General features: G+C 46.5%; 1 protein-coding gene across 1 annotated transcript in view; it reads right to left on the bottom strand.

The window, feature by feature from the left end:
* Positions 1 to 847: 847 nt before the first annotated feature.
* The window catches only part of LOC142184689 (relaxin receptor 1-like), a 75,056-nt gene continuing 58,946 nt past the window's right edge, over positions 848 to 16,957 (bottom strand). The window contains exons 16-18 of the mRNA XM_075259744.1: positions 16,471 to 16,881; positions 2,339 to 2,554; positions 848 to 1,093 (exon numbers count right to left, since the gene is read on the bottom strand). Of these exons, the coding sequence (XP_075115845.1) occupies positions 906 to 1,093; positions 2,339 to 2,554; positions 16,471 to 16,881 (815 nt within the window). The 3' untranslated portion in view covers positions 848 to 905. The remainder of the gene's footprint in view (positions 1,094 to 2,338; positions 2,555 to 16,470; positions 16,882 to 16,957) is intronic.

Here is a 16,957-nt window from a genome sequence, read left to right as displayed (position 1 = left end):
GCCTGAACACCACCATGTAAAATGTCCCGAATATGACCGATTCCGTGAAATCTAGTGACACTGCTTATCTGGATAGGCTAAATCCATTCATAAAGTCAATTGTTCAGTGTGTTTCAGTTCATTGGATACCCGGTTTCAGTTTTCACCAATATACTTAATACTTGGAGAAAAGAGGTGAAAACCAAGTGACCCATTATAAATCCTCTTCTCAATCTCTTTCACGTGGAGTACTTCTGTACTCTTGTGATATGACAAAAAAGTGGTCTTGAATCTTTATCTTGTATATAGTCTTCCAAATTCTAATCCATTAGCTCTCATAAGAAATGTTATAAATATATGTACACACAAGTCTATTTATACAGAATCCACATGGGTTCCTCTTTGCAAGGGTTCAATGCTACGTTATCCATAAGTCCAACGATGGACGTTGATTTAGGAGATCTTGTCAATCGGTTGTGTCCGCCATGATCATCTTTTCCCAATAAAAGTAACGGCTCATGGCTATGGATTCATCTCCAGGTGATTCTACTGTATGTCATTGTCCATTGTCCTATAAAGCCAAGATGACCACCTTGTCATGTCTCCTACTGATGTTTGGATTATCCCAATATCCTTTGGATCTTCTCAGTGGTCACATATACAGTTTCCATAGGAAGCAGGGGCGCCATGTCCTTCCTTGAGCTTGGTACCTCCAAACAGCCATAGTTATAGGAGACAAAGGCACGCAAATTCAGTTAAGTTTCTCTCTGAATCGGCCACAAGACTTGGCTCCTATACTTGTCTAGAGGGATCACCGTGATGAAATGGAAGGCACAAAATTAAATAATGAAAATGAGTACCACCGGTATCAAACAAGTGTTCAATAGTCACATATAGTCTCTAAGAGCTTGTAGATCCCAACAGTGTCAAGCCGTGTTGGTGTTGATAGATACCAATGTAAAGCTTTTACCAGACTCCTGAAGTTGGTGTCTTTTGTTTTGTAAACATTGCTTGAGCTTCTCCTGGAAGGAGGACGTTGTCATTGTGTAGAGAATAGGATTGAGGGCGCTGTTGATCGGCAAAATGAAGATCACAACCCAGGAGGTAATTGTACCTAGGAATATAGAGAAGTGTCACGTCACGTACGTAAAAGTGCGGGTACAAACTATAGTAACTACAATGTGTAATGCGGAATTACCAAGCACTGTGAACGTTCCATTCTAGAAAGGCTTTAAAATATAGTAACTTCTACTCATCCAAAGTACATCACCAACAACCTACAAGGTGTTCTCACATGCAGCAGATTTATTGTAGGATTTTTTTTGTAGCTATTCCACTCATCTTTGACCACCTTTCATCCATCTTTCATCACTGCTGGGGTTGAGCCGATCTTGAAATTTCAGGATCATTTTTAAAATCCGATTTCCAATCATTTTCCATTCGAACCTGATCCCAATGCAAGTCAATGGTTTTTTTTTTTTTTTTTAGTAATCGAAGATCGGATTTTAAAAACAATCCTATTCACTACACAGCATGGAGTCCAAAAATTGTTTTAGTTTTTGGACTCCAATGCTGTGTAGTGATTAAAAAAAAAAACCCTGGTGTCCGCTTACCTGCACAGATCCGCTGCCACTCACAGTTCTTCTTGGTCCGGTCTTGTTCTCTCCTTCACAGGCCTTCAGAGCACTGCCACCTCCCTAGGCTAGTGTTAGAGATGATGGGAGTAGGTGAGGCTTGTTGTGGCTTAGGAGGGTGTGGGCGGGGAGACATGAGTGCATCACCAGTACCCGCCCACACTCCTAAGCCACAAGCCCTGCCTTCTCCCAGCATCTCTATAATACTAGTCTAGGTAGGCGGGGGGGCGCAGGGCGCTCTGAAGGCATGTGAAGGAGAGAGACCGGACCAAAAGAGGGCAGCGGCAGCACTTCTGTGCAGGTAAGTTGAGCGAAGTTCGTGAGTAGATAGATACTACTGTACATTGACTTGTCTAGTAGATAGACAAGCCAATGTACAGTAGTATCTATCTACTCGCAAACTTGCCTCCTCGCCCTCACAGCAGCGCAGCACACCGTGATTTACCGCAGCCTGCCACTCTTCTGCTTCATCCCTGTTTTGCCGTGTATTCAGCTGAGTATACGGTAAAACAGGGATGAAGCAGAAGGCCAGAGCCCCACGGGCCAGAATCGAGGCGTTATACAGTAACTACAAAGTGGATGGCATTCGTGCGAATCCCATGCCCATTTTGCGTTTAAAACCGCAGCCCGGACACACTGCAATTTCCAAAACTGGCATGGTTTTGGAAATCACAGCATGTCATATTATATATATTGTTTCGTCTTTTAGAATGAAATGATTGTACCTGGAATCTCGGCCTCTGTGAGTGAAACGGCCTTCAATAAAAAGATGGGAATCCAGCAGAGGGCATCCGTGAACACGATGAAGAAGAACCTCTTGGCTATGGCCACCTCTCGGGAGAGCACGCTCCTCTCCGCTGTTTTGGCGCCCGTCTTGTGAATAGAATAAAACATGCTGCTGTAGGAAAAGACGATGGTGACAAAAGCCAACAAATTCAGCCCTGGCGAGAGAGAGAACACGAGTGTTGGCACAATGATATATGTAACACTTTATTATACTGAGTATTGCAGGCTTAAATACATTCTGCGTCTGTTCAATTTATAGGAATATCCAAGTTTCTTATGTTATTTCTCAATGTAAGTTTTTGTAAATTCTGTAGATTTTGAGCAAATATAATTAATACAAAGACGGGGGAATGGGGGATATTTATTCTGGCCAATCTTAATTGAGTAAGAGGTGCCCAACTCTTCCTATATTAGTTAGTGGTGGCTACTAGAGATGAGCGAACAGTGTTCTATCGAACTCATGTTCGATCGGATATTAGGCTGTTCGGCATGTTCGAATCGAATCGAACACCGCGTGGTAAAGTGCGCCATTACTCGATTCCCCTCCCACCTTCCCTGGCGCCTTTTTTGCTCCAATAACAGCACAGGGTAGGTGGGACAGGAACTACGACACCGGTGACGTTGAAAAAAGTAGGCAAAACCCATTGGCTGCCGAAAACATGTGACCTCTAATTTAAAAGAACAGCGCCGCCCAGCTTCGCGTCATTCTGAGCTTGCAATTCACCGAGGACGGAGGTTTCCGTCCAGTTAGCTAGGGGTTAGATTCTGGGTAGGCAGGGACAGGCTAGGATAGGAAGGAGAAGACAACCAACAGCTCTTATAAGAGCTAAATTCCAGGGAGAAGCTTGTCAGTGTAACGTGGCACTGACGGGCTCAATCGACGCAACCCAGCTTTCCCAGGATCCTGAATGGAATACACTGTCAGTGTATTCCCGTATACCCGATATATACCCCCGATACCCGTTCCAACGGTGTGCCCCCCCACCTTCACCCCAGAAATACCCTGCAAGTCCCCTAGCAATAGGATTGGGGCTATATACACCCACTATTTTTGCTACTGCCATATAGTGCCATTGTCTCACTGGGAATTCAAAGAATATATTGGGCTTACATATAACTTCAATTCCAGGGAGAAGCTTGTCAGTGTAACGTGGCACTGACGGGCTCAATCGCCGCAACCCAGCTTTCCCAGGATCCTGAATGGAACACACTGACAGTGTATTCCCGTATACCCCATATATACACCCCAAATCCCCGTTCCAATGGTGTGCCCCCCCACCTTCACCTCAGAAATACCCTGCAAGTCCCCTAGCAATAGAATTGGGGCTATATACACCCACAATTTTTGCTACTGGTATATAGTGCCATTGTCTGACTGGGAATTCAAAGAATATATTGGGGTGACGTGCACCCACAATTTTTGCTACTGCTATACAGTGCCATTGTCTCACTGGGAATTCAAAGAATATATGGGGGTTATGTGCACCCACAATTTTTAATACTGGTATACAGTGCCATTGTCTGACTGGGAATTCAAAGAATATATGGGGGTTACGTGCACCCACAATTTTTAATACTGCTATACAGTGCCATTGTCTGACTGGGAATTCAAAGAATATATGGGGGTTATGTGCACCCACAATTTTTAATACTGCTATACAGTTCCTTTGTCTCACTGGGAATTCAAAGAATATATGGGGGTTATGTGCACCCACAATTTTTAATACTGGTATACAGTGCCATTGTCTGACTGGGAATTCAAAGAATATATTGGGGTTATGTGCACCCACAATTTTTACTACTGGTATATAGTGCCATTGTCTGACTGGGAATTCAAAGAATATATGGGGGTTATGTGCACCCACAATTTTTACTACTGGTATACAGTGCCATTGTCTGACTGGGAATTCAAAGAATATATGGGGGTTACGTGCACCCACAATTTTTAATACTGCTATACAGTGCCATTGTCTGACTGGGAATTCAAAGAATATATGGGGGTTACGTGCACCCACAATTTTTAATACTGCTATACAGTTCCTTTGTCTCACTGGGAATTCAAAGAATATATGGGGGTTATGTGCACCCACAATTTTTAATACTGGTATACAGTGCCATTGTCTGACTGGGAATTCAAAGAATATATGGGGGTTATGTGCACCCACAATTTTTAATACTGGTATACAGTGCCATTGTCTGACTGGGAATTCAAAGAATATATTGGGGTTATGTGCACCCACAATTTTTACTACTGGTATATAGTGCCATTGTCTGACTGGGAATTCAAAGAATATATGGGGGTTATGTGCACCCACAATTTTTAATACTGCTATACAGTGCCATTGTCTGACTGGGAATTCAAAGAATATATGGGGGTTATGTGCACCCACAATTTTTAATACTGGTATACAGTGCCATTGTCTGACTGGGAATTCAAAGAATATATTGGGGTTATGTGCACCCACAATTTTTACTACTGGTATATAGTGCCATTGTCTGACTGGGAATTCAAAGAATATATGGGGGTTATGTGCACCCACAATTTTTAATACTGGTATACAGTGCCATTGTCTGACTGGGAATTCAAAGAATATATGGGGGTTATGTGCACCCACAATTTTTACTACTGGTATACAGTGCCATTGTCTGACTGGGAATTCAAAGAATATATTGGGGTGACGTGCACCCACAATTTTTGCTACTGCTATACAGTTCCATTGTCTCACTGGGAATTCAAAGAATATATGGGGGTTATGTGCACCCACAATTTTTAATACTGGTATACAGTGCCATTGTCTGACTGGGAATTCAAAGAATATATGGGGGTTATGTGCACCCACAATTTTTAATACTGGTATATAGTGCCATTGTCTGACTGGGAATTCAAAGAATATATGGGGGTTACGTGCACCCACAATTTTTAATACTGGTATACAGTGCCATTGTCTGACTGGGAATTCAAAGAATATATGGGGGTTATGTGCACCCACAATTTTTAATACTGCTATACAGTTCCTTTGTCTGACTGGGAATTCAAAGAATATATGGGGGTTATGTGCACCCACAATTTTTAATACTGGTATACAGTGCCATTGTCTGACTGGGAATTCAAAGAATATATGGGGGTTACGTGCACCCACAATTTTTAATACTGCTATACAGTGCCATTGTCTGACTGGGAATTCAAAGAATATATGGGGGTTACGTGCACCCACAATTTTTAATACTGCTATACAGTTCCTTTGTCTCACTGGGAATTCAAAGAATATATGGGGGTTATGTGCACCCACAATTTTTAATACTGGTATACAGTGCCATTGTCTGACTGGGAATTCAAAGAATATATTGGGGTTATGTGCACCCACAATTTTTACTACTGGTATATAGTGCCATTGTCTGACTGGGAATTCAAAAAATATATGGGGGTTATGTGCACCCACAATTTTTAATACTGCTATACAGTTCCTTTGTCTCACTGGGAATTCAAAGAATATATGGGGGTTACGTGCACCCACAATTTTTGCTACTGCTATACAGTTCCATTGTCTCACTGGGAATTCAAAGAATATATGGGGGTTATGTGCACCCACAATTTTTAATACTGCTATACAGTGCCATTGTCTGACTGGGAATTCAAAGAATATATGGGGGTTATGTGCACCCACAATTTTTACTACTGGTATACAGTGCCATTGTCTGACTGGGAATTCAAAGAATATATTGGGGTTATGTGCACCCACAATTTTTACTACTGGTATATAGTGCCATTGTCTGACTGGGAATTCAAAGAATATATGGGGGTTATGTGCACCCACAATTTTTAATACTGCTATACAGTTCCTTTGTCTCACTGGGAATTCAAAGAATATATTGGGGTGACGTGCACCCACAATTTTTGCTACTGCTATACAGTTCCATTGTCTCACTGGGAATTCAAAGAATATATGGGGGTTATGTGCACCCACAATTTTTAATACTGGTATACAGTGCCATTGTCTGACTGGGAATTCAAAGAATATATTGGGGTTATGTGCACCCACAATTTTTACTACTGGTATATAGTGCCATTGTCTGACTGGGAATTCAAAGAATATATGGGGGTTATGTGCACCCACAATTTTTAATACTGCTATACAGTTCCTTTGTCTCACTGGGAATTCAAAGAATATATTGGGGTGACGTGCACCCACAATTTTTGCTACTGCTATACAGTTCCATTGTCTCACTGGGAATTCAAAGAATATATGGGGGTTATGTGCACCCACAATTTTTAATACTGGTATACAGTGCCATTGTCTGACTGGGAATTCAAAGAATATATTGGGGTTATGTGCACCCACAATTTTTACTACTGGTATATAGTGCCATTGTCTGACTGGGAATTCAAAAAATATATGGGGGTTATGTGCACCCACAATTTTTAATACTGCTATACAGTTCCTTTGTCTCACTGGGAATTCAAAGAATATATGGGGGTTACGTGCACCCACAATTTTTGCTACTGCTATACAGTTCCATTGTCTCACTGGGAATTCAAAGAATATATGGGGGTTATGTGCACCCACAATTTTTAATACTGGTATACAGTGCCATTGTCTGACTGGGAATTCAAAGAATATATGGGGGTTACGTGCACCCACAATTTTTAATACTGCTATACAGTGCCATTGTCTGACTGGGAATTCAAAGAATATATGGGGGTTATGTGCACCCACAATTTTTAATACTGGTATACAGTGCCATTGTCTCACTGGGAATTCCACAAATAATTTGGGGATTCATTCACCCTACATCTCAGGCTCTTGCCATATTCACCCAGGTTGTCAGTGCTGCACCAGCTCGTTCCCAGACAGCTCGGCCCGAAAAACGCGTTACCTATATAGAGGATTTGGACAATGAAGACAACATGTTCTAAATCTAATGTCTGCACCTTCTCCAGAATTAAAATAAAGGCAGCGTTTAACTTTCAAATAGCACTGCACAAAGGAAGAGCTTATCAGCTTGTCTCATGACATGCTACTGAAAAGTTTCATTTGTGTATCTTAATGTAAATATAGTTGTATAAGCTTTTTGGGTTTTAGGCACTGCCAAGTTATTTATTACCACCCGCTCCCTTATAATGATGATGACGCCAAAGTCACTGTGGGTGTTCAGAGCTCACAGCTTTGGGTGACATTTGTCTTGCTCTCTGTCGGTACCAGCTGTCTTTTTGGATACCGTAAAGTTATGTTGACTTTATTAACAGCTATAGAAGCTTTAGCCAGGTTGTGACGGTGTGTAACCCTAACAACACTAAGTGGGATACACATTAATAGTCAGTCTATGTACGCTAAACGTATCACTGAAGTAATTTTTTTTCCCTCTCCCCTAATATAAGAAAGGAACAGACATTAGACCTAGACCGGGGTTCGAGGCTTGAAAAAATCCAGTATTATTTGTTCTTCATGATGTGAAATATGTGTTGAAAAGCAACCCAAGATGAAGTCAGCCATGTGTGCCAGTGTGTTACTTGGCATGCCTTTGCTGGCCCCAACTGTAAGGGTCACTCTCCATTTCCTCCATTTTCCACTCCCCTTCACACCATTTGTGGTGAAGCAATGGGATGCACTGAAGTGCACCCTCTAGCCTCGTGTGGGATAGGGACATCAGATGCCACTCCAACCCCCTCGTCTTCCTCCGCCAGCCAACGGTGCGAAGATGAGAGGAGTGTGCTCTGAATGTTTTCTGCCTAGCAGAGGCTAGTTCTCACTTACGAAAATGGCCCCACTTTGACCTGTATATCAGGCACAATGGTGTAGGTTTCAAAGAAACATGGCACCAACAAGTTGGAAAACGTGGGCCATGCGTGGACCGTGTTTGAGTCTGGCAAGCTCCAGATCTGCTACCAGGTTCCAGCCATTATCACAGGCGCAAAAATGCCAGGCCCCAGGTGTAGCAGGGAAAAAAAAATGCCATCTCAGCCAGGATGGCATCCCTGACCTCGGAGGCACTGTGCTGTCTGTCCCCCAAGCTGATCAGTTTCAGCACGGCCTACTGACATCTCCCCATGCCAGTGTTACAGTGTTTTCCGCTAGTAGCTGGGGTGGAGGTTGCAGCTTCGTAGGGTTTCAGTCTACTCCTGCCATGAATTTTGGCCTGGGAGAGGAGATAGGCCACCCCAGTTTGCACCCGGGGAACAGACTCCACCACATTCACCCTGCCTGTCATTAAAGATAAGCACTGCAGCATCCCTGACCACAGGCGCTTGTCCATGTGTCGGTGGTCAAGTGGACCTTGCAGCAAAGCGCAGAGCTCTGGGCCCGACTGATGTTATGGGACACATGCAGGCGCAAGGCAGAGACAGCACACCAAGAGAAGTAGTAACGGCTAGGCCCAGCATAGGGAGGTGCCCCAGCTGCCATCTGCTGACGGAAGGCCTGGGTCTCCAGAAGCATAAACAAACACCAACATCTCCAGGGCCAGCAGTTTATCGATGAGGCTGTTACAGGCTTGGGCATGGGGGTGGGTTGTATTGTACTTCTGCCTGCAATGAAAAGCTTGGGAAATGTGGAGTGGCTGGGAAGAGGCGCATGATGGTGCAGGCCAAAAGGGCGCATGAGGGTGAACTCCCCAATGTGTCAGAGATAGGTGTGTAGGTGTCCTTGCATCATATACTTGCACCATATTTGGCTTTGGAAGTTAATTTTGTGCCAAAAAGTGGTTAAGACAGCGATCCCTCAGCTACTCCCGTTACACTGTCTATTGAAGTTACCATCTGTGGAAGTGGACCACCATTTCTAAGATCCCAAAGGAAGCAGGCAAGAGATGTGCAGTTCAGAAAAAAAGATGAGAAAATAAGTTTAGGCTGTAGAGCACAGAGGGATCGGAGAGGACAGAGCTGGTGTCGGCCAGGTATTCCCACAACATGCGCCTATACTTGTCCCTCCTGGTGACACTAGGCCCCTGAGTGGCAGTAATTTGTCCAGGGGGGCCATTAACGTGTTCCAGACCTAGGAATAAGTCTTCCAACAGGGTAGAGTTTTGCATGCCTTTGCTTCTACCCACTGTTTTTGCTGCTTAGCTTCCCTCCACATCTACTCTGCTTTCACCCCTAAACATCACCCCAGTTTATGCCTTTGCTTCTACCCAGGTTTTTTGTTGATTTAGCTTCCCTCTACATCTACACTGCTTTAGCCCCTAGACATCACCCCTGTCCATGTGGGGTCGGTGGCCTCGTCATCCACCAACTCCTCTTCCAATTGCGCACTGCCCCCTTACTGCAAACCGCACATGACCACAGCTTGCCTTGATGGCAACTGTGTCTCATGATCCCCACTTAGGTCCAGACAAGTCGGTGGCGGGTCCAAAACCCCAAAATTGGAAGGAAATGGCAGATGCTGCAGTATTTCTAACACCTGTTCCTGGTGCTCGGGCCTGGTCTGTGTTGTACCCTGCACCCTGCTTAACGCATCTGCCATATCCGAAGTTGTGCTGAGCGCATGCTAATGTTTCGTGTCCAGTGCAATGGATGGGATGGGATTTCACATAAGTCTGCCACCCATGGCCACTCATGGTTGAGCAACTGAGGGAGTTGACTTTGACGAACCCGAGGGTTTTGGAGTTGGAACTACATCAAAGGTCTGTGCTGCTCACACACTCTGCTCAACACATGATATGTTTAGTGCCAGCAGTGTGGAGACGTCGCACAACAGCCGTTGTTCCAGCAGGTACAGGCGTTGTAGGAGTGCATAGAGGCTAGCAGCGGCAACTATACACTTTAAAAACTATCCGCACAAGCGCCACACTTTCACCAGTAGCTCAGGAACATTGGGGTACCTTTTTCAAAAGATTAGCAGCAATGAGTTAAAAACGTGGCCCAGGCATGGAATATGTTGCAGGCTGCCAAGCTACAGAGCCAATCCCAGGTTATGGCCATTATCACACATGACAACATGCCTGGGCCCAGGTGCAGTGGCAAAAACCACATTGCCGTCTCATCGAGGATGGCATGACTCACTTTGTAGGCAGTGTGCTGTCTGGCCCCCAAGCTGATGAGCTTCAGCACGGCCCGCTGACGTCTCCCCACACCAGTGTTGCAGCGTTTCCAGCTCGTAGCTGGGGTCAATTTAACAGCGGAGGAGGGTGGTGTTTCAGCCCTCCTCCCAGGAATGTTGTGTGGGGAGACAAGTCAGGCCACCACATTTTGCGACCCGGTCCACGCCTCAACTACATTCAACCACTGTGCCCAAATTGAAAGGTAGCGTCCCTGTCCGCATGCACTTGTCCATTCGTAACTGGTCACATGGAACTTTAGGGCTAAGCGCTGAATTTAGGGACCGCCTCATGTTTGGGGGAAAGTGCTGGTGTGGACGGCACAGTGCGGTGGCGCAGTAGACACTCTGCCCAAAAAGGGCAGAGTGTCCCCCAGCCGGGATTCCAACATCTCCTGGGCCAGATTTCTTGAGATGAGGCCGTTGAAGCCTTGGGCATGTGGGTGGGTTGCGCTGTACTTTAGCATGAAATGAAAGGCTTGGGAGATGGGGAGTTGCTGGGAAGAGGCGCATGATGGCGCGGGCAAAAGGAGAAATGGCAGGAAAAGGTGAGGATAAGGGTGAACTCCCCAAAGTGTCAGAGGCAGATGTGGAGGTGTCCTGGCTCCTGGTCTGGACTGCAGCGCCAGCCCTGTCAACAGTGGAAGAGGCAGTGGCCGCCAGGCCAAACGACGATTATCCTGCGCTTGCTCTCACCCACTGAGCCCAGGGCTTGCCTTCCAAATGATGGCACCCGCAAGAGGTGGTGAGATTCCTCTCCGCAGATCTCCAAACCATCTTGGACTTGCAAATTGCACTAAATTTGTCATGTAACTGACATGTATATGATGAGTCTATCCATTGTCTGTTCATTTTGGTGAAAGTCAGCCTGTCAGCTGACAGACAGCTGTGCTTGTCAGTGATGATGTCACCGGCTGCTTGTACCCCCAGTTTTTGCTGCTTAGCTTGCCTCCACATCCACACTGCTTTTGCTCCTACACATCACCCCTATCCATGCCTGTGCCTCTAGCCATAAGTCTGCCACCCATGGAAACTCATGGTGCAGAAAGTGAGGGAGCTGACTCTGAGGAACCCTTGGGTTTTGTAGCTGGTACTCCATCAAAGGTCTCTGCTGCTCACACACCCTGCTGAACATACGGTATCTAGGGTTAGAGCGTGTGGTGACCTCGCACAACAGTAGGTGCTTCAGGCAGATGTAGGCCTTGCTGGAGTGTATTGCGGCTAGCTCCAGGTACTGTAGACTTGGGAAAGTGGGTGTCCAAGTGCCGCACTTTCACCCTTAGCTCAGCTAATTTGGGGTATGTTTTTAAAAATCATTGCACCACTACATTGAACATGTGGGCCAGGCATGGAACGTGTTGGAGGCTGGCAAGCTCCAGAGCCCTCCAACAAGCTAAAAAACCTGGCCCCAGGGGCAGCGGGGATAAACAAATTGCCATCTCATCCAGGATGGCATCCCTGACCTCAGAGGCAGTGTGCTGTCCGTCTCCCAAGCTGATGAGCTTCAGCCCAGCCTGCTGACGTCTCCCCACACCAGTGTTGCAGCGTTTTCAGCTCGTAGCTGGGGTAAATCTAACAGCGGAGGAGGAGGAGGGTGGTGTTTCAGCCCTCCTCCCAGGAATGTTTTGTGGGGAAACAAGTCAGGAAAATTCTTGAAACGGGAGAGTTTTGCATCTTTGCCCTTGCTGCCTATGGACATCCCTTTGCCTCTAGCCACCATTTTCCCTGCTTTGCTTGCCTCCACATCCACACTGCTTTTGCCCCTAGACATCACCCCAGTCCATGCCTTAGCTTGTACCCCCAGTTTTTCCTGCTTAGCTTGCCTCCACATCCACACTGCTTTTGCCCCTAGACATCACCCCAGTCCATGCCTTAGCTTGTACCCCCAGTTTTTCCTGCTTAGCTTGCCTCCACATCCACACTGCTTTTGCCCCTAGACATCACCCCAGTCCATGCCTTAGCTTGTACCCCCAGTTTTTCCTGCTTAGCTTGCCTCCACATCCACACTGCTTTTGCCCCTAGACATCATCCCTATCCATGCCTCTTCCCCTAGCCATAACTCTGCCACCCCTGGAAACTCATGGTGCAGAAACTTTGGTTGCTGACTTTGAGGAACCCTTGGGTTTTGTAGATGGAACTCCATCAAAGGTCTGTGCAGCTCACACACCCTGCTCAAGATATGGTATTGTAGGGTTTCAGCGTGTGTGAATGACGGACAACAGCCTGTGTTTGGACAGATGTAGGCCTTGCTAGAGTGTTTTTAGGCTAGCAGCGACTCCTGTGCACTTGCAAAAGTGGGCGCACAAGCGCCGCATTTTCAACAGTAGCTTCGGTACATTTGGGTATGTTTTTAAAAAACTTTGCACCACTAGGTTAGACGTGGGCCAAACATGGAACGTGTTGGAGGCTGGCAAGCTCCAGAGCCGCTACCAGGTTCCAGCCATTATCACAGGCGTAAAAATGCCAGGCCCCAGGTGTAGCAGGGAAAAAAAAATGCCATCTCAGCCAGGATGGCATCCCTGACCTCGGAGGCACTGTGCTGTCTGTCCCCCAAGCTGATGAGCTTCAGCACCGCCTGCTGACGTCTCCCCACACCAGTGTTTTAGCGTTTGCCGCTAGTAGCTGTGGTGGAGGTTGCAGCGTCGTAGGGTTTCAGTCTACTCCTGCCATGAATTTTGGCCTGGGAGAGGAGATAGGCCACCCCAGTTTGCACCCGGGGAACAGACTCCACCACATTCACCCTGCCTGTCATTAAAGATAAGCACTGCAGCATCCCTGACCACAGGCGCTTGTCCAAGTGTCGGTGGTCAAGTGGACCTTGCAGCAAAGCGCGGAACTAAGGGCCCACCTGATGTTGAGTGACACGTGCTGGTGCAAGGCGGGGACGCCACACCGGGAGAAGTTGAGACGGCTAGGGACGGCATAGTGAGGTGCCACAGTTGCCATCAGGTCCGGGAAGGCGGGAGTTTCAACAAGCCGGAACGCCAACCTCTCCTGGGCCAGCAGTTTAGCGATGTTGGCGTTCTAGGCTTGCGTGGGTGGGTGGTTAGCAGTGTATTTCTGCCGGCGCTCCAATGTCTGAGAGATGGTGGGTTGTTGTAAAGAAGCGCCTGATGGTGCCTTTGATGGTGCAGGAGAAGGAGATAAGACAGAAACAGGGGAGGATGAGGGAGAAGTCAACAAAGTGGCGGAGGCAGATGAAGTGATGTCCTGGCTCGTCCTCTGGAGTGCATCGCCAGCACTGTGAGCAGAGGCAGTGGCATGAACGGCGGGCGACGTTTGTCCTGCCGTTGCTGCCTGCCACTGATTCCATTGCTTGGATTCCAAATGACGGTGCATTGAAGTGGTGGACAGGTTGCTCTTCTCAGGGCCCCTACTCGATTTCGAGAGGCAAATTGTGTAGACGACACTATATCTGTCCTCGGCGCATTCCTTGAAAAAACTCTACACCTTCAAGAAACGTGCCCTCGATGGGGGAGTTTTTCTGGGCTGGGTACAAAAGGGAACATCTTCGGACATTCCGGGTCTGGCCTGGCTTCGGCAAAGCAGCTGACCTCTGCCTCTGGACATGTCTCTGCCTCTAGCTACCCTTTTTGGTGCTGCACCTGCCTCAACATCCACACTACTTTCCCAGCTTGACATCTGCCTTGTCCAGGTGGGGTCGGTGTCCTCGTCGTCCACCACCTCCTCTTCCAACTCCTGTCTCGCCTCCTCCTCCTGCACAATGCGCATGTCAACTGGCTGCCCTGACAGCAACTGCGTCTCATCGTCGTCGATGAGGGTGGGTTGCTGGTCATCCGCCACCAAATCGACCGGAGATGGAATGGAGGAGACTCTAGTGTTTGAGCATCTGGACACAGATACTCGTCTGTTAGGTCCGTGGAATCGCGAAATGGAGGGGCAGGTTGCGGTACAGTCAAAGGAAGGGAGAACAGCTCTGGGGAGCAGGGACAGTTGGGGTTATTGTTCTGAGAAGATTGGGAATTTTGGGTGGAAGGAGGACAAGACTGTTGGGTAAGAGGAGGTAGAGGCTGACTGGCTGGTGGACAATGTGCTTTAAGCGTTATCCGACAGCCATTGCAAGACCTGTTCCTGGTTCTCGGGCCTACTAATCTTTGTACCATTCAGCCTAGTTAATGTGGAACTTTTGTGCAAAGCGCAGAACTTAGGGCCCGCCTGATGTTAAGGGACACACGCTGGTACAAGGCTCAACTCACCCTAAGTGCCAAAAACACTGCTGGTGCAAGGCTCTACTCATGTCAAGGGCCTCAATCTCTGCTGGTAGCTCAGCTTAAGGTCATGTAACTTTGTTTGGAAGGGCTCATGTTAAGGGCTAGAAAAGTGAATTTTGGAAGGTCTTACCACATCACACACACACACACACACACACACACACACACACACACACACACACACACACACACACACTCAAAATGACAGTTAAGGGTGAGGGCTTTTGGAATTCCCATTGCCTATTCCATTTGTGGTTGTCATGGGGAACGTGATTTAAAGGGGTGGTTGTTACTGTTTGTTGAGCTTAAATTGGGGTTTGTGTCCATCCATTTGGGGAGTAAAGAAGGTTTCCAGGTATTTTCCCACTTTGATAGAGGTTTTTTTGAATGTGGAAAGTGTGTAGTTGTTAGGCAGTGATGTTGGGGTAATAGAGGGTCTTTGGTGTGTTAGATGCCCCCAGACATGCTTCCCCTGCTGTCCCAGTGTCATTCCAGAGGTGTTGGCATCATTTCCTGGGGTGTCATAGTGGACTTGGTGACCCTCCAGACACGGATTTGGGTTTCCCCCTTAACGAGTATCTGTTCCCCATAGACTATAATGGGGTTCGAAACCCGTTCGAACACACGAACATTGAGCGGCTGTTCGAATCGAATTTCGAACCTCGAACATTTTAGTGTTCGCTCATCTCTAGTGGCTACTAATGTTCACGGAATGGCACATTCCGAAGTCTCACAATTCTAATTGCTAAGGTAGACTGCTAAGGCTACACCCCCAAATTTTCTCATTTCAACATTCATATGTCTGCGGATCAGTGCAATCCTGTTTGTCCCAGCCTAAAACTGGCCATACACCTTCGATTTTGGGTGGCCATGATGCAGCCATTTGATTGATGGTGGTATTATTTGGATGAATGAGCCCACCATCAACGAATCAACTGGTGGTGAGGGGCAATATAGTAAAAAAAAAAAAAAAAAAATACATGGAGGCTGTTAATGTTGGGCAATGATTGGCAGATCATTCTAAACAGTCTTAATTTTGCAATCAGATGAATTTCCAACATGGTTGATCTATTTTTGGAAGCCATCATGAGTGGTATATTTATAATTTTTTTTCTCCATTTTGGCCAACTAAAGTCTAATGTGCATGACCAGCTCTAGAGGAAACACCAACAGGGGGCCCTGCCTATATCTCAAAATTATTTTACAGTAGCTGAGTTTATCAGTAGATGGCGCTCACTCCACGCAATATTGGAATCTTAATGTCCCTAAAACGTGTTCGCAAATTGCTTTCAGTTCTCCATAGGGAAATGCAATGATGGGTGACTTGACGAGAGATAATGTAACTTCTCCATTAAATGTCACCTGCTTAGCCCAGGAGGAAATGCAGGGGAAGCTTAAATATGAATGCAGGAACTTTCTGTATTCTGTAACTCTACATCCTACTGGGAGAAGAGAAGTTGACTGTGGAGATCGCTGCACAACATGTGTCCATTGGCCACCGAATGAGGTGAAGATGATACCCTATGGACTGTTATACCCCAAATCATCCACCCTATGTCTCCCCCCCCCTCCCCTTGCTTTGGCAATGCCAAATATCTATTCGGACGTGCCAATAAAGCTTCTTTGATTCTTGACCCCAGCCATGATTTCCTTATTGTGTCTGGGTTATCTCCTTGTACATTCACTGCAAGCATTGGACCATAGAAAGTTCCTACATCCATGGTCATACCCATTAGCGACCAATCATGACATAATACTAAGATGCAGCGCAGTTTTTCACGTATCATGAAACACTATATTCTATCTTACCTAGGAATATACTGACAGAGTATCCCCGAGCTCCAGATTTTTCGGTACTGTCTGACTGTAGTGGGAAGCACACGCCGTTTCTTCCGTAGAAATTCCCAAATGTGTCGTAGCTGAAGAAAGGAATGATGGTGATGAAGAAGCCGAGGCCCCAAATGGCGGCAAGTGTCCCCAAGGTTTGTGCGCGTCCTGCTCGGAAGTGACTAAATGGAAAGACGATACACAGGTACTTCTCCAGTGTCATGTATGTCAGCATAAGAACGGAGACTTCCGAGGACAACATGGCCAAAGAGCCAACCACTTTACACTCCGAGCTCTCCATCCAGACCTGGGCATGTTTGTTGTATTGTCCCTGAAACTTTATATCATATGCACCGAGGCAGAAGAGGTAGAAGCCCATGAGGCAGTCTGCACCTGTGGAAAGGAAGAATTCAGATTTCTTAAAAAGTAATAAATCCCATCGCAAACATCCAATACCCTTGCTATCTTT

Source organism: Leptodactylus fuscus, chromosome 11 (assembly GCF_031893055.1).
Source record: "Leptodactylus fuscus isolate aLepFus1 chromosome 11, aLepFus1.hap2, whole genome shotgun sequence".
Classification (NCBI taxonomy): Eukaryota; Metazoa; Chordata; class Amphibia; order Anura; family Leptodactylidae; genus Leptodactylus; species Leptodactylus fuscus.
This window is presented reverse-complemented; position numbering and strand designations above follow the sequence as displayed.